Source organism: Andrographis paniculata, unplaced genomic scaffold (genome assembly GCF_009805555.1).
Source record: "Andrographis paniculata isolate CXL003 unplaced genomic scaffold, ASM980555v1 Contig70END, whole genome shotgun sequence".
Lineage (NCBI taxonomy): Eukaryota > Viridiplantae > Streptophyta > Magnoliopsida > Lamiales > Acanthaceae > Andrographis > Andrographis paniculata.
In genome coordinates this window covers 720,113-743,987 of record NW_026137607.1, presented here as the reverse complement: position 1 = coordinate 743,987, position 23,875 = coordinate 720,113, and the positions used below count along the sequence as shown (strand labels likewise).

The window sequence follows — 23,875 nt, the reverse complement described above, 5'->3', positions numbered from 1 at the left end:
TCAACCAATATGCTGGATTTACTGTATTTAGTATACTCTGAAATATTCTTACAGAAAGGGATTCAAAATACCATTTGCAGAATTTGCTAATTAACAATCCTCTCTCTCTCTCTCTCTCTCTCTATATATATATATATTCTCCGGTCCCACCCGGAATTCAACCATTTAATTAAAAACATAATATTTAAGGTAAGAATATTTAATTAGTTACTAATAATTAGTTATGACTTTATTATATTATTTTTTTTGTATAATTAAGTAATATTTATAGTTTTAAAGTAAATTTAATATATATGATTAAAAAAATTAAAATATATGTTTAAATATTTAAAAATTATATGGCAATTAAAAGATATATGCAATATGAATATTATTTTGTAGAGAAAAAAATCTTCTATAATACAGGTAAATGAAAAAATATTTTTGTTTATTTATAATTAACATAAATCAATTTTATAAAAGGTAGTTTTAAATATAGATAAAAATAAAAATATTTATATTTTTGAGGAGAGAGAGGTAGAAATAAAGAAGTTTTGAGTGGGTCCTACGTCATTTGTCATTTATGATGTTGTATATTATGTAATTAATTAAGATAATTTATATTTATTAAATATGTTTTGGTTTAATAATTTTTACTAAAAATAGAAAAGTATCAATGGTTACGGGTTACACAAAAATGAAAATAGTATCACTTGTGGTGGGAATGAGCCAATATATATATATATATTGATGTGCATGTATAACTTTTCCCTAATAGCCCAGCTTTGTGTCTAAAAAAGCTTAAAAAAGGTTGCAAATGATAAGTTTAAAAATACAAAGTTTGGTGAAAGTGCAGTGGAGAATTGAGTTGAGTTAGAGTTGAGTGTGACCTTTCTTTCTTTCTCTTTCTCTCCTTTCATTATCTCTAATGGCTGCCATTGTCGCCTCCCTGCAACTGTCCCTATATATTATTCCCTTAATTCAATGCATCAATATCAAAGAGCCCTAATTAATTGAAATCGAGATTGCTCTTCACTTCAATCATATTCCAATTTGGATTTTTATGTTCTTCCCCAGGTTAGTTGCTTTCTGAATTATCAATGTTCAAAACCTAAAAATATATGGTTTCTTTCGAGGAAGGAAGATCGATGAGTGATCACTGACCTTTACGTGTTAGTGTTTTCTTTTTTAATGAATTGATTGTGACATTATTTTGATGACCAGGAAATTGCGGGCTGCAATTCGTCGAATTCTGGAGAAAAACCCTAGAAAAAAAAAATTAGGGGTTTCTAATTTTGGGGCTTGAAATTAACAGTAGATCTCCAGATTTTATTTTTTGCAAATTTATGTCGAGAAGATATAATATGGTTGGAGAGCAGGGGGTGGAGCCACCGCCGGAGGCGGCGTACGACGGCGGCGGGATGCTGACGGAGATCATGACGTTCAGCTCGCCATGGCGGAAAGGGGGAGAAGATGTGTTAGATGATCAGATCCAGGCAAGTTTCCGGCGGTGGTCGCAGAAACAGCAGCTGCAGGTGAATTAAAGTTTTGGGGAATTGTCGATTTAGGGCACAGAAATAATTCAGATCTCATGTAATGATTTAATTTAGGTTCCCTTTCATCGTTCTTCTGAAACTCCTTCACAGTTCACCTGGTTCGTTAATGGCGGCGGCGGCGGTGGTGATCCGGTGAGGCATGGACAAGGTCTTTCGTTGTCACTGTCGTCGTCTTCAAGGGGACTGGAAGGGAACATGGAGGTGTGCTTCAATGGCGGACAACTGATAAGGGGTTCAGAATCAGACAATCTTGTTTACAATCCGTACGTTGAATCCGCGACGAGATTGAGGAATTCGAGGTACTTGAAGGGTGCTCAGGAACTGCTGCAAGAATTCTGTGGCGTAATTGAGAAGGAGGTCTCGAAGAATCCGAGATTAATCAGAAACCCTAATTCCCCAAATTGGTATGGATCAAAGAATCCCAACCCTTTATCTTCTTCAGAAAGGGTTAACTACCAAAGAAGAAAAATTAAGCTCCTGTCAATGCTTCAAGAGGTCTTTCTCTCTCTCTCTCTCTCTCTCTCTCTCTCTCTCTCTCTCTCTCTCTCTATCTCTATCTCTCTCTCTCTATCTCTATCTCTATCTCTCTCTCTCTATCTCTATCTCTATCTCTCTCTCTAGATATATATATATATATGTATGTATTAACGTTGTTGTTAAGGTAGAGACAGGGTGGAGTTTGGGGGCACATGTCGAAGGAAGACAGACATGCCTCCATTATAGGATGTAGATCTGAGCTGAACTTAAAGAATACTAAACAATAATTAAATTACAAACACTGCTTTCTTGCTGTTCTTGATGTTCTTTGATAAGATTATATATATATAATCTGTGCCAGTTGGGGACCATTTTATGATGATTTGTTAATATTGAAATCTGCAGCTTTATATGTTTTTAGGATTAATGATAATGGTGGATTACAAGAAGAAACACATCTGGTTTTTGCTCTTACACTTCAGGCTTTTGCTGTAAGAAGAAAAAGAAAAAAGCTGCTTCTGATATATATATATATATGGCTTAATTATTTATAATTCACTTGTAGTTTTGAAAGTTCTCGATAACTTATTGTGATTTGAAACCGTACAATATTTATTAAATGTTTTCAAAATTATTACAAAATTTTTCGATCCGTAGTGTTTGAATAGCAATAGCTTTCATAACTTCATTAAGTTTATGTGTTTGAAAATTCTGTACAATATTTTTTAAAATACAATGAAAAATTTGAAAAAAATTGTAAAATTTTTTAAATTATAAGTGAGGAAATAAATAATTTTGCCTATATAGAAAGATAATGTTGAACTTGTAAGTAGTGTTTTGATTATTTTAGCCCTTTAATTGATCGAAAATAATCATATACCCCATACATTGTCGTTTTAATGATCATCTAGTGACGAACTTTATACAGAAAATAACTCTTAAAGAATTTACGTAATGAATAAAATATATTATTATTAGTTTGTATAAGTATTATTTTTATCATTTTAGTCGTGTAACCGAATGAATGTATATAATTAAAAAGCTGAATTACATTAGGCATCTAATGAACTAGTGCAAGGCATGTGTTAGTACATACAATAATTACACTCCATATGCAATTCTTTCTTTTTTTTTTTTTTTTTTCCAATTTTTATTTTATTGCAACAATTTATTAAATTCTTAAATTATTCCTACAGGTGGATGCAAGATACTTAAGATACTGTCAGCAGATGCAAGAAATGATGCATTCTTTCGAATCCATCGCCGGCGGCATCGCCGCGCCGTACACCGGGCTGGCAAGAAAGGCGATGTCACGACATTTCCGAGGAATTAAGGATGCAATAATGAGGGAGGTTAAGACATGCGCCGAGGCGCTCGGTGAAAAAGATCGCGACTTTTTTGGATTGACAAAAGGAGAGACGCCGCGGCTCAAAACTGTCGAGAAAAAATTTCGACAGCTTAGAGCCCTTGAGAATCAAAATTTGGCATTGATAGAGGGCAACGAGGCTTGGAGGCCTCATCGAGGATTGCCCGAGAGATCGGTCGACGTTTTGCGAGCGTGGCTTTTCGAGCATTTCCTCTCTCCGTATAATTTTCTATCTCTATCTCTCTCTTTTAAAGATATATATATATATTTAGTCATTCAATTGTTTGTTCATTTGATATTTCAAGAAAAATAGGTAAAGAAATAGAAAGTTTTCATTTTTAGGATAAAGAAAAAATAGAAAATAATATTTTTTTCACTAAAAAAACAAAAATAAAAATTTGGACGACAGATGTAAGCATTTGTTTTTTTTTTCTTTTTTTTTTATTATTACGTGAAATACAAAGAATGTGTCGGTGATATAAAAAAATACTGATATTTTATGAAAGTGAATAAATATTTAATATGATATAATAAAAATTAAAAATAAATTTCAAAATAATTAGGCAGCACGCATGTGTTTGTATATCTATGTAATGAATTGTGTTGCAGATATCCGACTGAAACAGACAAACACGTGCTGTCCCGGCAGACTGGCTTGTCCAAATATCAGGTAATTAATTTCATCTTCCTAGATTTATCTATATAAAGAAATTTAGGGGAATTAAAGATTTTATTCAGATATATTTTTAAAATATTTGTAAAATTTTGAAAAGTTTTATAATAACAGCGGCTACAATGCTGAATAAATCTATTTAGCATTATTTGATGGCACGCGAATTTTTGACATATAACACAAGAAATATAAATAGACGGCATATTTCAAAATTCAGCATAAATTTTTTCTAATTTTAAAATTGCATAATACCTCTCTTATATTTTTAAAAATATTGCAAAAATCTTTCGTCTGCAAAAAAATAGAGATAGAAAATCATATTTTCATCATACAAAAAATATAAAAAAAGAGTAATACATTAAGGTTTGGGATTTGAATTTTGAGTTTGGATTTGAACAGTAAAATATCTGAATGGGAATAGTTTTATGGTATGATATAAATATGTGTTGATGTGATGTTTTGAATGTAACATTAATTTTGAGTATAATACAAAAATTGAAAATAGATGTTTGATTTGATATTTTTGAAAAAAAAATTGATAAATAATCGAAATTTGAGAAAGTCTCCCGAACAAAGACACCCTAAAGAAATAGTGTCTATAAGATTATTTAAAAAAATATATGAAACTGAACCTTAATTATGTAAGTGTTCTTATGGTTAATAATCTGAATATTTGTTCAATTATTTGTGGCTTCATAAAGCTTATTTGTTAAACTAGAAGATAAAAATTAGTACTTCCTCCGTCTCATAACAAAGTATCAATTTTTTCATTTTAGTCCGTCCCATAACAAAGTATCTATTTTTTTTTAGTAACTGTACTATCTACCTAATATTACAAATACCTTTACAACTTATAATATATTATACAAATGTCATTACTTTTATATCACATATACTAATAATGTTATTTTAGTTATTTCCACTTTATTCCTGCTACATTCTAATATAATACTAATATTTCTAAAACTATATGTAAAAAGCAAATGGATATCTAGTTATGGGACGAAGGGAGTATATAAAATAAGAATAATAAATTGATTAGTAAATGGGTGAATTTACCATTTTGCCATATTTTGTTTTGTCTATGAAATCAAAATGAATATTGGTTGAAAGTGATACTTCATGGATTCTAAAAATGCTCTTGATTGCTTAAATGAAAAATATGTGATCATGAATTTAATTCATTTGAAAAATTATTTGGTTTTGATTGTAAGTGGGAACTTCGATTTTATTATTGAGGAATAGAATATTATTTAATTATAAATTAATTTATGATGTTATATTTACAAAATGGTTTTTTTTTTTAAATAAAATAAAATAAAATAATTATTATCAATTATTTTTATTAAAACTTGGTTGCTCAAATATTTAAACATAGGAAAAAGTATTTGATTACAAATAAAAGTAAAAATACTTATAACTCAACTCACTTGTCGATCAAAAAATATGCATTTTTTTATTTTTTATTTTTTGATAAAAATTGGATCAAATTTTTTTTATTTTAAAAAATATTGCATGCAATATTTTTTAAAACATGATGGAATTTCACACAATTTTAAAAAAAATTTATGCAATACTTTTTAAAATGCTAAAAAATTTGTGCATCCAATTTTTAAATCATATGAAAATATATTACAAAACTTTCAAATTATAAATTTGTTACAAGCAATTTTGCTAAAAATAAATTTAAAATACATTTTGAATAAAATAAAATATACTCAACATGAGTATAATTTCTTTGTTTTAAATAAAATTTTATATTCCCTCTACATGAGTATAATTTCTTTGTTTTAAATAAAATTTTATATTCCCTCTGTCCCATAAAAAGAGCACCGAATTTTTAATATTATTATTATATTAGTTTATAGTAAAAAAAAAAATGTTCCTATTAATATGATGTGTTATAAAAATAATGATATTTGTGTAATATATTGTAAGATTGTTAGGTAGGTAGGAGAGTTACTAAATTAAATTAGGAAATAATACCTTGCTCTCGTACGGACAAAAATAGAAAATAATATTTTTTTTATGGGATGGGTATAATAAAAACAAATAATATATATTTATATATAGTTAACATAAATTAGTTTACAAATAGAACATTCTAAAATTTCTTAAAAATTGAAAAAAAAAAGTCCGAAACAAACAAACCCTTAGTTGTGGTAGGTGCCAATAATAGTCTTCTTCTTCTTCTTTACTGCAGGTGTCCAATTGGTTCATAAATGCTAGGGTTCGTCTCTGGAAGCCCATGGTGGAAGAAATGTACCAGCAGGAGTTGCACGCCGAGGTACAACACAATGATGCACAAGATGAAGACGGACACGGAGACGAAGAAGGGTCTGGTTGCTGTAATAATAGTATTAGTATTTCTACTGCGGCGGCACACTCTCCAAGTTGTTCTTTATCAGAACCACCGGAAAATGACGCTTCAGAAGACGTCATTTTCAAGCGGGGAATCCCACCGCCGGTGGCGCGCCGGAGAAGACGGCCGCCGGAGAGTTTTGTGGGGAGTCCCGGGACTCGGGCTCCTGGCGACGTGTCCCTTACTTTGGGCCTCAGGCGTACGGACAATGTTCCCAGAGTTGGACGGCTCACTATGTCCGACTTTGCGGCTACTATGTGATGATGGTAAAAATATTACTACTAATATTGAAATAATTAAGGTTATGATATATTTATACTCTCTCTCAGCATAATAATTAACACTGTTTTTATTTTTCTTGTTTTATAACAATTGAATTTTTTTTATTATTAAATTCAAATATATTTAATAAATATAAATTACTTTAATTAATTAATTACGTATATCATATTCAATAACTCACTCAAAACTCTTTTATTTCTATATATTTCATAAGAAAAATAAATATTTTTATCTACATTTAAAATTTCACATCTTCTATAAAATTAATGTATATCATTAATTTTAAATAAATAAAAATATTTTTTATTTATTTATATTATAGAAAACTTCATTCTTCAAAATATCTACATTGCATATATTTTTATTGCGATATAATTTTTAAAATTTTAAATATATATTTAATTTTTTTAGTTATATATATTCAATTTATTTTAAAACTATTAATATTACTAATTACATAAAAAATAATAGTAGTAAAATACTTCTTCCGTCACACATAATTTGTCTCTATTTTCTATTTTCGTTTGTACCACGTAATTTGTAATTTCTTCATTTTTTTAATCTTAATTAAACTATTTAGTTATTTTAATCTTAATTTATAATTATTTTTACTAATATATTTTTTAATTACTTACTAATTATATTTTACCTAAATTCACGTATTTACAGTAATAATCTCATATTACCTACACGGAGGGAATAATATTTTAACTAATTATTATTATTAATTAATTCAACTTAATTACCTAAACTCCACTTAGGCGCCTCATCAGCCATAAATATAAAAAATTTCAAAAATCTCCGGGCCATATGTGCAGAGATTCCATGAAGTTTCTCTCTTTTCTTTTTTATCTATATATTTATTATAATTGTTTTTTTTTATATATATATAGATTTTACATTTTTGTATTAAATAAAATTTTATTCCCTTTACATGATATATGTATTGATATATTTTTCTAAAAATTTAATTTTAAATATAAATAATTTTAATATAAATATAAATATATATGAAATTTTTTACTAAGTTGAAAAAAAAAATAAAGATGACGGGAAAGAAAGAGAGTGTAAATTAATTAGTTAGATATTGAATTATTAATTTTTTTTTAATTATTTCTTAAATTATTAAATTTTGATTATTTTTAAATAATTATAAAAATATTCTGGTTGAATTATAAATATATATAACAAATATTTTAATCAAAGAAGTGAACATGAAAAATGGGTGCATTTTAGTAAAATACACAAAATACTTTATTTTATTTTATTTATTGTGTGAAATCTCTCTTATGTTAATGTAACGTTTACATTAAAAAAATAATTTTTTATCCAAAACTCATGTTTGGTTCTAAATAATGACCTAAATTAAATATGTTTTATACTGATAAAAAAAGTAAAATATGGTAAATGATTTTTTTAATGAAATAAATAAATAAATAATTGATCAATAATTTATTTTTATAAAAATTAAATAATAATTTGTCTTCAAAAATTATAAAACGAATGATTAATATTTTATTTATGTAAAATTTGGCTAATTTAGGTCTTTATTTAAAACTCGATATAGTTTTGAACAAATAAAATATTTCGTTCAAACTTTACATTAACACAATAAATTTTTACACAATAAATTTTTTATACAATTTTTATTAAATTAAAAGGGAATAATATATAATTTATTTGAAAAATATTGTATTCAAAACTTGAATTTGGTTTAGAGAGTGGACCGATAGATCCAACGCGATTGACACGACGTCGTATTGCGGCCAAAATGTTAAGGGTTACCAGCATTGCCCTTTGATCTCGATTCCGGCGATTGGCGAAACCGACGGCTTCTTCAATGTCGAACAACGGCGTAACGATCTCCGTCTCCGACGACGACCTGGAGGACCCTCCTAACCGTATCCGCCTTCGGAACCGCCGTAAGCGTCGGAAATCCGGCCCGAGGGGCAAGTCGGACTTCACCCGAAAAGTTCTTACCAAACTTCTGCGCTGGTGGCCCGCTTTGCTCCTCGTCGCTGCATTCGCTCTCTTAGCCTACGAGTATTTCAACATCGGAGGCGGCGAGAGTCGGATTCCGTCGCCGGTGAAGAAGTCGGCGACCATCGGTTCTCAGCAGAGTAAAGCTAAGCCCCATGGGAACTTGAACAAGCTGGATCCAATTACTCGCGTTGTCAGGGGCGTTAGAGAACGTGAGTTCTATCTCTCTGTTACTGTATTACTGTTTTAACTAAAATCAGGCCTCCTGAGTGTGTAGGAAGAATGGGAATTGTTGAATTTTTGGGGAAATTGATTGATGCGAGCTTCACTTTCGTAATTCCTTTCTGGTGTCACGTCTTACTGTGTGATTTTGTTGGCATCAGTTTTGAATGATTTCAGCTTCTAGAGTATCTATGGATAATTTTTGCAATGGCGACTTGTTCGTTAATGATTTCAGCTTGCTTGAAGCTCCTACCACTTGAAGAACTTGAACGATTAGAAATTCCAAATGATGAGGAAACTTCAAGTCCAATAAAAGAATTGGTATATGCGATGGAGCCTTATAGAGTTGGTGAGGAAGGGAAGCTTAACTTACCTCCATATTCGAACAGTACAAGATTTAATTTGTTCACTGGAAACCAAACTCTTGAGCAGAGAGAAGAAAGTTTTAAGGTAATACTAACTATTTTCATGCTTTCAGTTATATAAAATCTCAAGCTTTAGTTGCAGTGTATTTGATTGTTCTAAAGGATGATTGATTAGTATCAGAGGTGGTGGGGAAGCATACTGATGACAATCCATACGACTTTAGATCTTATGGAAAATCTGTTGGCTATTACTTAAATCTCACTTTAGTTAAACATGTTACCTCGAAACTCTGAAACTGTCTCAGATTTCTGAAAGACTTGAGGTCCCCTGTGGGTTCTACAGTGAAAAGGGTGGTTTTAGGATATCTTCCGACGATAAAAGCTACATGAGTACCTGCAAAGTTGTGGTTTCTACCTGCGCATTCGGTGGTGGAGATGATCTGTATCAACCTATAGGAATGTCGGACACGTCAAGTCAAAAGGTTATCATTCTTGTGGAATATATTGAAGAGGACGTATAATGTTATACACACATATTTATATCTATCCATAAGTATTTTCATGTGTTAATAATATGAGTGTGGCACTAATTGGATGTAGGTTTGCTTTGTGGCATTCTGGGATGAAATTACACTTGCAACGCAAGAAGCAGAAGGGAACAAAGTTGATGACAACCATTTTGTTGGAAAGTGGCGCATTGTAATAGTTAGGGATTTACCTTTTAGCGATCAAAGATTGAATGGGAAAATACCAAAGGTATGTACCTCTTGGGTTCTTCTCATTTATGGCTTTTACACTTCCATTACTTTATTAACTAACACAGAACAGTTAGGTCGTAGGCGAAGTTGCATTGGTGAACTCTGTGGATTCTAAATATTTTATCTAATACCTAAGTTTTCCTTTTACTCAACCATCACCTGCTTGCACCACTGTCCTAGATTCTAGCATCACTATCCAAAGAATCTGCACGTTAATTAAGGCTAAATTAAGTGCAACGCCGGAGGATAAACATCTGTCATTTTCACTATAATACCCATGTTAAGGAGGAATGTCTCATTTGGTTTTCTTCATGGAATGGGTTGAAGAACATAGCAGCCGAGTAATTTATGTTTTCAAATTCAACCAAATGTTTTGTTGTTTTATGTTGGGTGCTTGCAATAGCATTTAAAGTTGTTTGGCTTTTGTTTGTAACTGAGACTTGTATTTTTTTAATGCCAGATGCTTCCCCACCGCCTTTTTCCAAATGCTAGATATTCTATATGGGTTGATTCAAAATCCCAATTCAGGAGAGATCCTCTTGGTGTGCTGGAGGCCTTACTTTGGCGTTCCAACGATGAACTTGCTATCTCTGAGCATGGAGCTCGCAGTAGTGTCTATGATGAAGCAAAGGCTGTTGTCAAGAAAAATAAGGCCACTCCAGAGGAGGTTGACGTCCAAATTACTCAATATCAGAAAGATGGCCTCCCAACGGATAAGAGGTTCAATGGGAATAAAGGTATTCTTATATGTCATGCAACTCTTTGAATTGTTTTGGTTATTATAGGAACTCTAAATTGCAAGAATATCAGAAGTACACTCATCGATGAAATCTTTGCAAATGTCATATAGTCACAAAACCCCATAATTTAAGATTTTTGTAAGTCCTTTCAACTTCCGAAAAAGCGAAGAATATCTTCTGTTTCAAAGAAAGCTGTGAGACTATATGGATAAGGTTCTATTATATTCATGCAGCTCTCAATGAGGCTTCTATAATTGTGAAAAAGCACACTCCAGTGGTGAATTTGTTCATGTGCCTGTGGTTCAATGAGGTTGTCCGCTTCACTTCACGAGATCAACTAAGTTTTCCATATGTTCTCTGGCGGCTCAAAGAGTTAAAGCGGATCAACATGTTCCCTGTCTGCGTCAGAAAGGATCTTGTCAATAGTATGGGTCATATACGAAAGGCAAAGCCTCTGACAAATTGATTTCCCTGGTATTGTGTTAAAAGCAATGCTTAGCTTCCTAACTTGAATCCGATTATTGAGTTCACAAGCAAAATGCTGCAGAACAGGCCTTGCCTCTCCAGCCCGTGTTTGATCAACCTCATTGTGCGTGTAAATGAAAAAAAAAGGCTCTTGATCACTCCCATATTCGGTCACTATCAGAGCAGATATTATGCTAGCAACCCGAAGCATTTTGTGCATCATTCTCTACTGGTTCATGTAATTTTTTTTTTCAGAAACATATAGTGTCCTGAATAGGTTCTTGGAAGTAACACTTTTACCACCCCCCCCCCCCCCCCACCCCTCCCACCTGTAAATTGCTTACAATCATATTCTCAAAGTGACATTACTGCAGGACTAGGTAAATCTATGATTTTTATTCTTTCCTTTGACGATCATTGTATACTTTTTCTGTCTGTTTTACGATGAAATTCCCTGTGATTTATTCACCATTAGACTACCTAATCCAGCATGTTGATTTATGGCAACAGGTAGCTCTTAATTTTATTGAATCCATACTAGATAATGTTATTAATTTAAATCTATTTTTATATACAATACATATTACATTATATTGTTCTTTTGCTCTATATTTCTAAATCAGTTAAATATCCCCTTGAGAGGGTTGGATAGTTACATTTTAAGAATAGCAATGAAAGAACAAAATATGTGTGGTTACCCTCCTGTGTTTTCTATGGTTGAAACTATGATATGCTGTAGTACTACTTGTCATGCATTGTTGTCTAGATTTTTGTCTCGACACGAGCAGCAACATTCCTGGAGAGGATGAATAATGAAGCAGAGGAGAGGAACACGGCACCAGCAAAGCAGGCGAGATCCACCGCGTTAGTTACAGGTACGCTCTTGAGCTTATCCAGCACTTGTTCTTGAAGAATCATTATCACAGCATGTCCTATTTTTGACTTAGCTTGCATTGGTGTTTCCATTCCTATCATTGATCGAAGTTTCTGAAAAAAATCCATTGTTAAGTAGATAGTAGTCGTACTAATCAGTACAAACTTGCATTATGATCTTCAAAACGAATCATTTACTCAGTTAGTTTAGTGTATTCAAGACATACTAGGGGGTTGAAGTTCCTCGACAATGTTGATCCTGTCCCTTTAAAATGTTGTTGCCCCACAAACATGACATGTAAAGCCATCCCGAACGTGAACATTGCTGATCCCACCAGGAACATATCTGTCAGAAAATATATTTGCTTTTAGACCTTAGTGTAGACATTTTTTGTTACATGATTTAATTGTGGGATAAAAAAATTAAAGGAAAGAGATGGAAGGAGGCATAGATATTGTATACCAATAGCTTCGATTAATGTCGGCACCACATTAACTGGTTCTGACATTTGAGAAATTGAATGAAAGCAGTGAAAATATGATCCCAGTGTCAATACACATCCCTGTAATAACAGTTTTTATGAGATAAATTGTGCTGTAATACGAACTACCTGTTTGCAAGTTTAGTCTCCCTTCGTTCAAGTTTAACGAAAGGTTTATTTGATAAGTTAAATTATCCGAACTTGAATTTGATCTTCAGTTTGTTACTAGCGCATTTTTTATCCGCAAATATTCAATAGTATTCGTTAAAAGAGTAGAACAATCATTTCACTTTAGAGTAACATCTTTTTGTAATATTAGTTACTTTAGACGTGTAAGTAATGAGTCGAGTCTAGTTTAAAGTTGAACCTAAAACTAGAAAAATCAAAGTTAAGATAGATTCCTTAATGAAAAATGAAAAAGAAAACTATATCTACAAACCAAAGTTAAACAAGCTTTTCAGCTCGTTCCTCATAACATACGAATATAAACTCTAGTTAGTTTGTCGAAACCTTAAGCATAGAAACTATGCAACATTTTATTACTAGTTGAGGAGAAGAATTATTAATAATTAATAGTAGCATCAATAAATATTACCTCAACAAAACAAAGTACAGATCCCACCAAAGATCCAGCAACTGCTAGCAATGTAAAGAATCTGCAGTCTATAATACCCTACAATTAAAAAAATTAAACTTTAGCCATAGAATCTCTTTCTTTCAAGATTAGTGAGAAGATGAAAAATCAATATGATTAGATGATCCAATAATTTCCCTATCTACCTTCTCCATTATCATCTGAATGTTGAATCTCCATGGCCTATGCTTCCTAACAAAATTCATTGTAGGGGACAATATTATATCAGCTACATATCTTAATAGCACCCCTAAATCCACCCTTTTAGCTATTTCAGGCTCCTTAACGAGCACGCTTCTTGAAGTTCCACCAGCCGGCTCCTGGTGGGCTCGAGTTGTGATGCTCAGCCGTTCCTTGTTCAGACACATGATTATCCTTGCCCTCGAGACAGCTGCTGTAGTTGTGGAGCTTGAGAAAGCTTCATGAGACAGGCTGTGGGCAAGAGGGTTAGACATTCTTAGGATTCTGGCTGTGGCAGCCATTGTTGGTGTCTGAAAAATCTTGACACTTGTCTGAAATTCAAATGATGGTGGAAAGCACATATGTATATATATGTAGAGAGAGAGAGGGGAAAGGAGGGGAGAGAAAGTGCGTGGTAGATGAGAATGTGGTTATTGAATACAACCCTTTTTATCTTGTTGCTGGCTTTTGGTCATTGGGACAACTTTTATCACGAGGAAATATCAACACGGTGCGCGCGTGGGGCCGGGAGCGCCCCAGGCCGCACATATGGACGTGTGTTGTTTGTTTTGTTTCATGGGAGTTGTCGACTGTTGCGATTGGTCAGAGGTGAAATGGAATTTGGAGAGTTGAACATGCTCCGATTCCTTTCTCTGTCTTAGGGGTGGTTGTGGTCTTCAGTTTCAGAGATCGCCGTGCCCCCAAAGTAGGCGTTGTTTATGTGTGTTTTTTTTTTAATCAGCTTCTCTGAGACCTGTCCCTGTCGTTGTTGTTGTCTTTTGTCGTGTTTCTGGGATTGTCGAGAATTTTAGGACGGACCGAACTCTTGCACGGCAGCCATTTCTGGATTAAAGATGTGATTTTCTATATGTTTTGAAAGTGTTTTCGAAAGTTTGGAGAGTTTTGGGGATAGTTAAAATGTGAATTTTGTGTGGTTCGTCTTTGTTTGGTATGGTAATTGAGCTGAATATAGACACAAATTTTGATGTCTTTATGTTCATTGTGAATGAAGGGAGTTTTGTTTACTAATGTTTGATAATGTGTTAAAAGAATTTTTTATGTAGTTGGGATAGTTAAGTGAATCAAATTTGAATTTAATAAAATTATATAATTGGTTAATAAGTTGTTTTGGAAAAAGAATTAATTAAGGAAGTTGGATGGTTTTGTTTGGATGGGTTATGAAAGTATGTTTGGTTGCAATTCTGTGACTTGGGCTTGGTCTTCTTCCTACATCTGTTTTGTTAAATTGGGCTTCTCCCAACTACATAAAAGAATTTTGATGTTGTTGGCATAGTTAAGAATACTGAAATTTTTGTTGCCAGGGAGTGAAAGTAGGTGGCAAAATTAAATCCGACTCGAAAAATCGAACTTGTTTGATCTGAAAATTTTCAGATTCGGGTTTGCCAAAAAATGGGTCGATAAAATTTCGTGTCGTGTTCGGATCGTGTTTCAGGTTGATCTAATAACCCTAAATATAAGAATCAGGTCAGATTTTGGGTTTCGTAATTAGGGTTGATCTGACATTTTTATTATTATTATTTTAATTTATAATATTTATATTATTTTAAATATAAAATAATTTTAAAAAATAAAAATAAAAATGAATTTTGTTTAGGTTAATTTAATTTTTTTTAATTTCAAGTTTGTTTCGTATAGGGTTTGTTCGGGTTTCGGGTGATCTGAAACTAATTCAGATAAATTTAAACCCAACCTAAAAAAATTCGTGTCGTATTCGGGTCTAGGATTTTAGGTCAAATTTTGAGTTCAGGTCGGGTTCAAATTGACGGATTTTTTGTTATCCCCGTGACTCAACCTGACACGAAATATGAAATGACACCCCAAGGCCCTAAGTGAAAGTGTTTTTGAAGAATGGATGTAAGTTATTATTATTAATTTCAAAGGTTTCGTGCAAATGTATTTTTATTTGGAAATATGGAAAGAAAAATTATTAGGAATAATGTAATGCATAAAAGAACAAACTCATACAATATTTAGTTTTGATTCATCATTTTTATTAAATTTTGCCGTTTTTTTTTTTAATGTATTCTATTAGTTATATTTTCGTTTTTATAATCCGAAATTTATGTCATCTGAATTTGTTTAGATTTTTTTTTTCTTCTAATATATATGTATTAAGGAATATTAATATTATAATAGTAGTTGATAGTATGTAATTGCGCATAGATAAAATTACTTTTACTAAAAAGTAATTGTATATAATCATATGATTATAAATAAATACCCCATCCGTCCAAGCCGCTTTAGTTGGGATATAGAATTTTAGATATTATATAATTAATAAATAATTAATGAGCGTATTAGTAAAAATAATTATGATATAATAAAAATAATTATAAATTAAGATTAAATAAGTTGAATAATTTAGTTAAAATAAACAAAAAATTTAAATTTTAAATTTTAAAACGTGATTAAAATATATAATTAATGGACAATTTTTGTGAACGAGCAAATATGAAAAGAACGGACAAAGTAAATGGAACAAAGAGAAAGTATAAAAGTAAGAGCATAATAATTGGCAGTGTGATTGATGATTACTAAAGAGATAAATGTATATAGTTCATTAATAGACGAAAATAAAAATATACTCCCTCCGTCCTACATAATTTGTTCTTAGTTTTTATTTTCGTCCGTCCCACATAACTTGTCCTTTCTATTTTTGGAAATATAATTATGCATTTTAATCGTATTTTAATTTTTATAATTTATTAATTTTAATTAAACTATTTACTTATCTTAATCTTATCTATAATTATTTTTACTAAATAATAATTATTTTTACTAATACACTTCTTAATTATTTATTAATTATACTTTACATAAATTTTCGTGTCTACAATAATACGCCCATGTTATATGGGACAAAGGGAGTATAAATCTTTAAAAGTGGACTTAGTGAGTATTATAGTTAAAATAAACATTATTTTATTTGATACGATAATTTTTTTTTAAAAGAAAAATATTTTTGAAAAGATTCATGCAAACAAAATTTAAAATATTAAAAGATATATAGCAAATTCAATATTATTATTTTTCAAAGTGTTGTCCAATAAACAAACAAGGAAAGAACTGAGCTTAAGCATTAAATTTATTGGTAAAAATACTTCACTGCATGTTACAGCTAAAAATTCTGACATTCTTATCTAAAAATAAAAAATATAATAATAATAATAATAATAATAATAATAATAATAATAAAATGTTTGTTGGGAGTTGGGATTAGTCAGCCTTTGCCCCTTTTTTATGTTTTAAATTTTTTATGAATAGTTAATAGTTCCACTGCAATTTGTGCACGTGATAAATGCTCTTGCAACTTGTTGCTATTATTGCTTCAAACTTTTTTATTAATGCTTTTGGCCTACAATTATTATTTTTATATTAATTAATTGATTGATTTGGAATTATTTTTTTATTGATAAAATGTTATTTTTTCATAGTGTGATTTTAAATTTTAGGTGAATTTCAAATTGAGTGTAATCTATCTATATATTATGAATTTGTGATCAGTCTTTAATTATTTTATTATGATATTTTTTAGATTTTTCTGATTTTTTTATTTTCTTTTGTTTTACAGTTTTTCATGGGTATTTAAAATCTATATAATTTTTACAATTTTTTTATAATGTTAGTGAATATATACACTTTTAAATTTTATCAATTTTTTTTAATTTTTTTTTTTTTTTTTGAAATTCATATTCTCATTTCTTTTGCATATTTCTTTATAAATTTTACTTTTATATTTATTTTGATTTAAGAAAAAGATGAAGATACAAATAATTGAAGGTTCACAGTTTTGATTTTTTTTTTCAAGTTAAAAAAAATTATTAATTCTATAGATTATATTTTATAATTATTTTATTTGATCTGTATTGATTTTAGTATCAATTCCGGAAGCATTCAAATCTCATATTGTATTTATATTGTGTTAAAAATCTCTCGACATATTGTATAAATAATTTAATATAATATTTATTTATATTTTGCAAGATCTTATTTATTTTACAGTTATATTTTTTCTTGGTAAACTTAATAATTTGTAATTGATAATTTCTAAATTATTTAAATCTTATTTTCTATTCATATATTAGCTCTTTTTTTCATGAATTTTTTATCTTATCGCGTTTCAAAATATAGAATTCGATAAGTATTAAAATATACTTCATCCGTCCCGACAAAGATGCAATATTTTGTTTGGACATGAGAATTAATGTAGTATAAATTAGTTATTTAAATAGTGAGTATTATTATTTAATGATTAAAATAAATTTAAAATGTGATTGAATGTTTTAAACATTTTATATCTCAATAAAATATATATACAATATGAATATTTTTTTTAGAGAATAAAATCTTATAATACAAATCAAAATATTTATTTATTTATCATTACCATAAATTATTTTTGTAGAAAAATGGAGAATTTTAAAAGTAAATAAAATATTTGTTAATTAGGAAGACATATAGAAATAAAGGGTTTTGAGGGGTCATACGTGTAAAATATTATAAATTTAATTGAATTGATTTATATTTGTCAAGTGTATTCAAGTTTAATAAATTTACTGAAAATAGATTATATATGGGGACGACTGATTGATTTGTATTTAATATGTAAATTTATTGTTAATTTTTACCCATCACGTATATCATATTCGATTAATATATATTTGAATAACTTTTTTAAAAAATTAAATGATTTGGTTTTTTTTTAATATAATATTTTTATTTATAAGTTAATGTCTAATTTTATTTTAAAAAATAAGTTTGAATAATTATAGTTGATATTTAGTGACTATAAATACTAATTATTGAATTATATTATTTTTTGTTTATTTATTAAATTGGTAATAAAAAATTAAGATAAATGATTATATGTTTAATTTTTTATTTAAAAAAAATAAAAGTTAGTTTTTAAAACAAATTATCGATTTTACTTTAGTAGTTGTTTTAATTTGGATAAATAATTTAATTATGTCATATATTTTTTATATAATAATTATATTAAAAATTGTTACATAATTATTGTACAATATATACTAACTTTATAATTAAGTTTTTCATTTTATAATTTTAATTTTTTTTTTTATATGAATGTTAAGTATTTCCGTATTATTGGACGAATTGACCATATTGATGTTCAAAATATGTGAAGTGAAATTAATTTTACAAAAATTGTATGTTTATGTAACTATAAATACATCGTAATTTTTTTGTTATATTTTATATACAATCTTTAGTGTAGATATAGGACTAATTAGACAATAAAAGACGATACCGTAAGTATGAATTTAAAATTATTACACAAACAATTTCAATTTATCTTTCGATGTCAACTATTCTATTTAAAAAAATTACAAAATAAGACATATTTTACACGTATAAATATACATATATATTATTTCATTGTTAATTATTTTAGCATAATAATATATTTTTTAAATATATAACAGGAAATGATATATAATTAGTACGAGAGTTTATTAACACTTTTATAAATTGTGTTTATATATGTATACTACTAATTATATCTTTATTGATGCAATAAGAAGAATTCGTCACATGGTAAATTTAGTATGAATTGTTAAAGTTCTAAAAATATTTATATCATTCTATAAAATATTTGCCAATATAATTAATTATTTATTTAATATTATTTTAACAATTTATACAAACCGTGCATCGCACGGGTTTATATGCTAGTATATCTGTAAACCAAATCAATCAAGAGAAAGTCATCTCAATTAAGTTAGTTTTTGATTCGGATGACATATCTTACCAAACATATTGAAATTTTGGAAGAAAAATATGTAAGTATATTAGAACTTCATTAATTTCAGTTTCATTAAATTTACGGTCACGAATTTACATTCACATCATCAAGTTAACTTTTACGAGACTTGTGATTTAAATATTTATTTTATTTTATTTTATTTTTTGATAACGTGTGAATTTGCAGTTTTTACTAATCGAGTGTTTTTTGGGTAAATTTTCAATCAAACTCAATATAAATCAAATTTCATATGTTTATGCACAAAATCTAGATAAATTTAACTCAATGTATTCCATATACTTCTTCAAATCAAAAAATATATATTAATATATATATATATATATATTCACAAGGCAAGCGTGTATTTGTTTGAGGGTTTAGATTTTGAGTTAAAATTTATGCTAATATGATATGAATAAATATTAATATAATATTTTGAATGTAAAATTAATTTTTAATGTAATATAAAAAAAAGAAATTAATAAATAATAAAAATTGAAAGAAAACTTTCAAAAGGAACACACCCTAAATAAAAAGTTAAAAACTACATAAAGCAAAACGGGTAAATTAGTAAAACATAAAAAAAGCACAACATAAATAGAACAAAATCTATTAGTGACAAAACAAACAATTCCTTTCAAACTTCCATTACCTCAAATATGTATTTTTTTTGCAATTCTCAATTTATTTAAATTAGTGGAGCAATTATTAATTTGGGCAGGGGCAGGGGCAGGGCCCCAAAATCCAATTTTTATTTCAACTTTAAAATCTCTGTAGTTCTCACATCATTTTCGTCACATATTTTTTCACATTTTATTTCTCATTCACACATCATTCTTCAAAACATCCACCAATGGCTGCCGCCGCCGCCGCCGCCGCCGCCGCATCATCTCCCACTCTACTGTACCTCCCGGCCGCCACGCGCCGCCGCCTCTACCACCAACCACCGCCGGAAAAGCTCCCTTCCTACTCACGGCGGCGACTGCCTTCATCGCCGGCGATTTCCGCCGCCGTTTCGGAGAAACCACAATCTCCCCCACCATCTCCGGCGGCCGAGCTCCCCCTCCGGCGGATCCCCGGCGACTTAGGTTTTCCGGTGATCGGACCATGGAAAGACCGGCAAGACTATTTTTACAATCAGGGAAAGGAAGTGTTTTTTAAATCGAGGGCTCAGAAATACCAGTCAACTGTTTTCCGTACGAATATGCCTCCGGGGCCTTTTTTTACTTCCGAATCAAACGTCGTCGTTTTGCTCGACGGAAAAAGTTATCCGGCGCTGTTCGACGCCGGAAAAGTTGAGAAGAAGAATCTCTTCACCGGAACCTACGCGCCGTCCACCGACCTCACCGGCGGCTACCGAATCTTATCGTTTCTAGATCCTTCCGAGCCGAGCCACGCCAAGTTGAAGCGGCTCATGTTCTTCCTCCTCTCCCATCGGCGCGATCAAGTCGTTCCTGAATTCCGGCGCGCCTATGCCGAGCTGTTTGATTCCATCGAGAACGACGTAGCCGCCGGAAAGAAAGCCGGCTTCAACGGCTTGAATGAGCAAGCCGCGTTCAATTTCTTAGCCCAGTCGTTCCTCGGCGCCGACCCGAGAAGCTCCCGGCTCGGCTCCGACGCGCCGAAGCTGATCAATTTATGGGTGCTTTTTCACCTTCACCCAGTTTTGACGTTAGGCCTTCCGAGGCTTCTAGAAGAAGTTGTCTTCCACACGTTCCCTCTTCCGCCATTGTTGTTCAGGAAGAGCTACCAGAGATTGTACGATTTCTTCTACCAAAATTCCTCCCGTGTTCTAGAAGAAGCCGAAGCTTTAGGAATCTCTCGCGACGAAGCTTGCCACAATTTGATCTTCGCTACCTGCTTCAATTCCTTCGGCGGATTGAAGATCTTCTTCCCAAACTTAATCAAATCGATCGCCGGCGCCGGCGAGAAGCTCCACCTCGAATTGGCGGAGGAAGTCCGATCGGCTCTCAAATCGAGCGGCGGAGATGTCACCGCCGGCGTTACCGAAACCATGCCGCTGGTGAAATCGGCGGTGTACGAGGCGCTGCGATTGGAGCCGCCGGTGCCGTCGCAGTACGGCAGAGCTAAGCTCGATTTTGTCGTCGAATCTCACGAGGCGAAGTTTCAGATCAGAAAGGGTGAATTGTTGTACGGATTCCAACCGTTCGCGACGAAGGATCCGAAGATATTCGACCGGCCGGAGGAGTTCGTGCCGGACCGGTTCGTCGGAGAAGAAGGTGAGAAGCTTCTGAAGCATGTTCTATGGTCGAACGGGCCGGAGAATCGGAGCCCCACCGTCGACGACAAGCAGTGCGCCGGAAAAGATTTCGTGGTGCTCGCCGGACGGTTGTTGCTGGTGGAGGTTTTCCGCCGCTACGATACGTTTGAGATCGACGTCGGCGCGTCGCCGTTGGGAGCCGCCGTCACCGTGACGTCGTTGAAACCGGCGAGTTTCTAGTCGCCGGCTGGCGAGGGGCGGGGCCCCCCTGATCAGTCGTGGTTCATATTTTAATTTGACCAGCTTTGGACTCCTATTGGGCGGATGTCGAGTTGTACATTATGCTCCATCAGTTGCACTTTGTTTTTGTTACTCCCTATCCTGATACGATGGTTTTTTTAGTGTAGCCATTAGAATTTACGAATATATTATTAAATGAACTTATATAATAAAAATAATTAATTTAATTATAATTTAAAAAATAAATTTAAAATTTAAAATAAGATTAAAATATATATTTTTTTTTAAAAAAAAATTACAAAATAAATAAGACAAACTTAAATAAAATAATGAATACATTAAGTGACATGGAAAAAATATTACCTAATACAAAATAATATGGTGCGTGTTTGGTAAGTGAAGAGTTCACTTGACACATTTTTTCTTTAAAATTAAAATATTACTATTATACTACTATAGGACTATCTAATTTTTTTAATAAATAAATATATTTATATATTCAAAAAAATTATTTTTTATAAAATTTTTTATATTAATTATAAATAAATATATAAAATATAATTATTTCTAATAATAAAATAATTATTGAGATTTATTCCTTCTGTCACATATTTATTACAGTATTTTATTTTATTATATATATATATATCGGTATCAATTGTTCTATTATACTAAATTGTATTTAGTGTTAATATAATATTAATATTTTTAAAATTTTATACTATCAAACTATCCCAATAAATTTGGAAAGAAAAGAATAATTTTAAAATATTTAATATATTTTTAATTTTTTTTGAATTATTAAATTAAATAAATTTACTGCAGTCCAATTTTCAATTTAAATTTAACAGGCAATCAAACACACCTCTAATCGGGTGGATTAATTATTTAAGGTTATCCAGAATCTTTCTGGTACTACACCACGTGACAAATGAGACATTTCTTGACACCTTCATCAGAATCAAGAATTATGATTATTTATTTATTTATTTTTTATAACAATAATTACAAAGTTCTTTACTTGTAAAATTTTACTCTTAATTTTACTATTTTTATTTTTATTTTTTTCCAAAAATATCTAATCAAATATTTAATTTTTATTCATTTTATCACACACAAATCTAATTTTACATTCAAAATAGTATATCAATATATATTTATATCACATCAAATAACTATTTTATTTTAAAATTTATTATTCAAAATCAAAATTCAAAATCAAAATCTCACGTGTAAACACACCCTTGTTTGGATGAGTTTCGGAAAATTATCTTTAACTTCTAAAAAAATATTTATTTATAATTGTATTCACTTTTATTCAAATTTTTTTGAAGATTGGATCCCAACAATTTTCTTTTTATAAGCAGATGTTATTGAATAAAACAAAAACGGGATTACAACCTAAGTTTAGACAATTACTTTATCTTTAATAATAATAAAAATAAATAGATAAATAATCTAAAATAAAAATAAAAATAAAAAATTTATATTATTATATTTAAATTAAAATTTAATAGATATAATACCAAATTTTAGAAATAAATTTTAATTATATAGTAGATAATTTAATACTCCATCCGTCCCATAAGTAAATATTCATTTGTTTTTTACACGTAATTTTAGAAATATTAGTATTATATTGGGATATAGTAAAAATAAAATAAAAATAACTAAAATAACCTTATTAATATGTGTGATATAAAGGTAATGATATTTGTGTAATATATTGTAAATTGTAAGGGTATTTGTAATGTTAAGTAGATAGTAACATTTACTAAAAAATGAAATGAATACTTTGTCATAAGACGGACTAAAATGAAAAAAATTGATACTTTGTTATGGGAGGGAGAGATTATTTTAAATGTAGTTAATAAAATTTTGATATAATTTGTAGAATAAATTTTATTTAAAATTAATTATTTTTTTTTAGTTTTCAATTGGCAGGTTCCTTTTTGGTTTATCCTAATTAATAACAAATAGGCTTAAGGTTTAGGGTGTTTTGGGTGCTTATAAATAGATAGTTATGGTTCTGAGTCGGATGACATAATTGTAAATCTCCGAATCAGTATAATAAAATTTCTCCGGTTTCTGTCCGTGGACAAAGGTTGACATACCGTCATCGAACCACGTAAAACTTTTGTGCTCTTTATTTGCTTTATTTCTCATTTTCTCGTAACAATACTACTATAATTTACACATAAAATTTAAATATATTTCCAACTATGTTAGATAATT

At 30.3% G+C, this 23,875-nt stretch overlaps 4 protein-coding genes across 6 annotated transcripts; 3 read left to right on the top strand and 1 right to left on the bottom strand.

Annotated features, from left to right (window-relative positions):
• The first annotated feature begins 833 nt into the window (after positions 1 to 833).
• LOC127264387 (BEL1-like homeodomain protein 4) lies at positions 834 to 8,477 on the top strand. 3 transcript variants are annotated; one of them, XM_051293869.1, is made up of 7 exons: positions 834 to 1,056; positions 1,204 to 1,514; positions 1,590 to 2,030; positions 3,209 to 3,597; positions 3,988 to 4,048; positions 6,255 to 6,679; positions 8,414 to 8,477. In XM_051293869.1, the coding sequence occupies exons 2-6, from the start codon at positions 1,326 to 1,328 to the stop codon at positions 6,672 to 6,674; spliced, it is 1,500 nt and encodes a 499-aa protein (XP_051149826.1). In that variant the 5' UTR covers positions 834 to 1,056; positions 1,204 to 1,325; the 3' UTR covers positions 6,675 to 6,679; positions 8,414 to 8,477. The 3 variants fall into 3 exon arrangements, with proteins under 3 accessions (XP_051149826.1, XP_051149825.1, XP_051149827.1); XM_051293868.1 differs by lacking the exon at positions 8,414 to 8,477 and having other exon boundaries at positions 6,255 to 6,734; XM_051293870.1 differs by lacking the exon at positions 8,414 to 8,477 and having other exon boundaries at positions 836 to 1,056; positions 1,626 to 2,030; positions 6,255 to 6,734.
• Positions 8,326 to 11,760, top strand: LOC127264388 (probable hexosyltransferase MUCI70). Its single transcript, XM_051293871.1, has 6 exons — positions 8,326 to 8,887; positions 9,133 to 9,347; positions 9,568 to 9,744; positions 9,863 to 10,018; positions 10,481 to 10,757; positions 10,994 to 11,760. Exons 1-6 carry the CDS (start codon positions 8,536 to 8,538, stop codon positions 11,224 to 11,226), a joined length of 1,410 nt encoding a protein of 469 aa, XP_051149828.1. The 5' UTR covers positions 8,326 to 8,535; the 3' UTR covers positions 11,227 to 11,760.
• A 156-nt stretch (positions 11,761 to 11,916) lies between these two features.
• On the bottom strand, positions 11,917 to 13,811 carry LOC127264390 (uncharacterized). The gene is made up of 5 exons (XM_051293872.1): positions 13,361 to 13,811; positions 13,176 to 13,253; positions 12,562 to 12,661; positions 12,326 to 12,444; positions 11,917 to 12,212 (listed from the first exon to the last, which is right to left on the bottom strand). The coding sequence occupies exons 1-5, from the start codon at positions 13,754 to 13,756 to the stop codon at positions 11,988 to 11,990; spliced, it is 918 nt and encodes a 305-aa protein (XP_051149829.1). The 5' UTR covers positions 13,757 to 13,811; the 3' UTR covers positions 11,917 to 11,987.
• Positions 13,812 to 19,935: 6,124 nt separating this feature from the next.
• On the top strand, positions 19,936 to 21,806 carry LOC127264524 (allene oxide synthase 1, chloroplastic-like). The gene has a single exon (XM_051294093.1). The coding sequence runs from the start codon at positions 20,033 to 20,035 to the stop codon at positions 21,638 to 21,640; it is 1,608 nt and encodes a 535-aa protein (XP_051150050.1). The 5' UTR covers positions 19,936 to 20,032; the 3' UTR covers positions 21,641 to 21,806.
• Positions 21,807 to 23,875: the final 2,069 nt, after the last annotated feature.

Coding starts and splice junctions, on each gene's coding strand:
- LOC127264390 (XM_051293872.1), bottom strand. CDS start 13,756: ATGTGCTTTCCACCATCATTTGAATTTCAGACAAGTGTCAAGATTTTT. Junction 12,662..13,175: donor CTGTACTTTGTTTTGTTGAG/GTAATATTTATT, acceptor CTGTTATTACAG/GGATGTGTATTGACACTGGG. Junction 12,445..12,561: donor GACATTAATCGAAGCTATTG/GTATACAATATC, acceptor ATTTTCTGACAG/ATATGTTCCTGGTGGGATCA.
- LOC127264524 (XM_051294093.1), top strand. CDS start 20,033: ATGGCTGCCGCCGCCGCCGCCGCCGCCGCCGCATCATCTCCCACTCTA.
- LOC127264387 (XM_051293869.1), top strand. CDS start 1,326: ATGTCGAGAAGATATAATATGGTTGGAGAGCAGGGGGTGGAGCCACCG. Junction 2,031..3,208: donor TCCTGTCAATGCTTCAAGAG/GTCTTTCTCTCT, acceptor TTATTCCTACAG/GTGGATGCAAGATACTTAAG. Junction 3,598..3,987: donor TTCGAGCATTTCCTCTCTCC/GTATAATTTTCT, acceptor ATTGTGTTGCAG/ATATCCGACTGAAACAGACA.
- LOC127264388 (XM_051293871.1), top strand. CDS start 8,536: ATGTCGAACAACGGCGTAACGATCTCCGTCTCCGACGACGACCTGGAG. Junction 9,348..9,567: donor AGAGAGAAGAAAGTTTTAAG/GTAATACTAACT, acceptor AAACTGTCTCAG/ATTTCTGAAAGACTTGAGGT. Junction 10,758..10,993: donor GAGGTTCAATGGGAATAAAG/GTATTCTTATAT, acceptor ATATTCATGCAG/CTCTCAATGAGGCTTCTATA.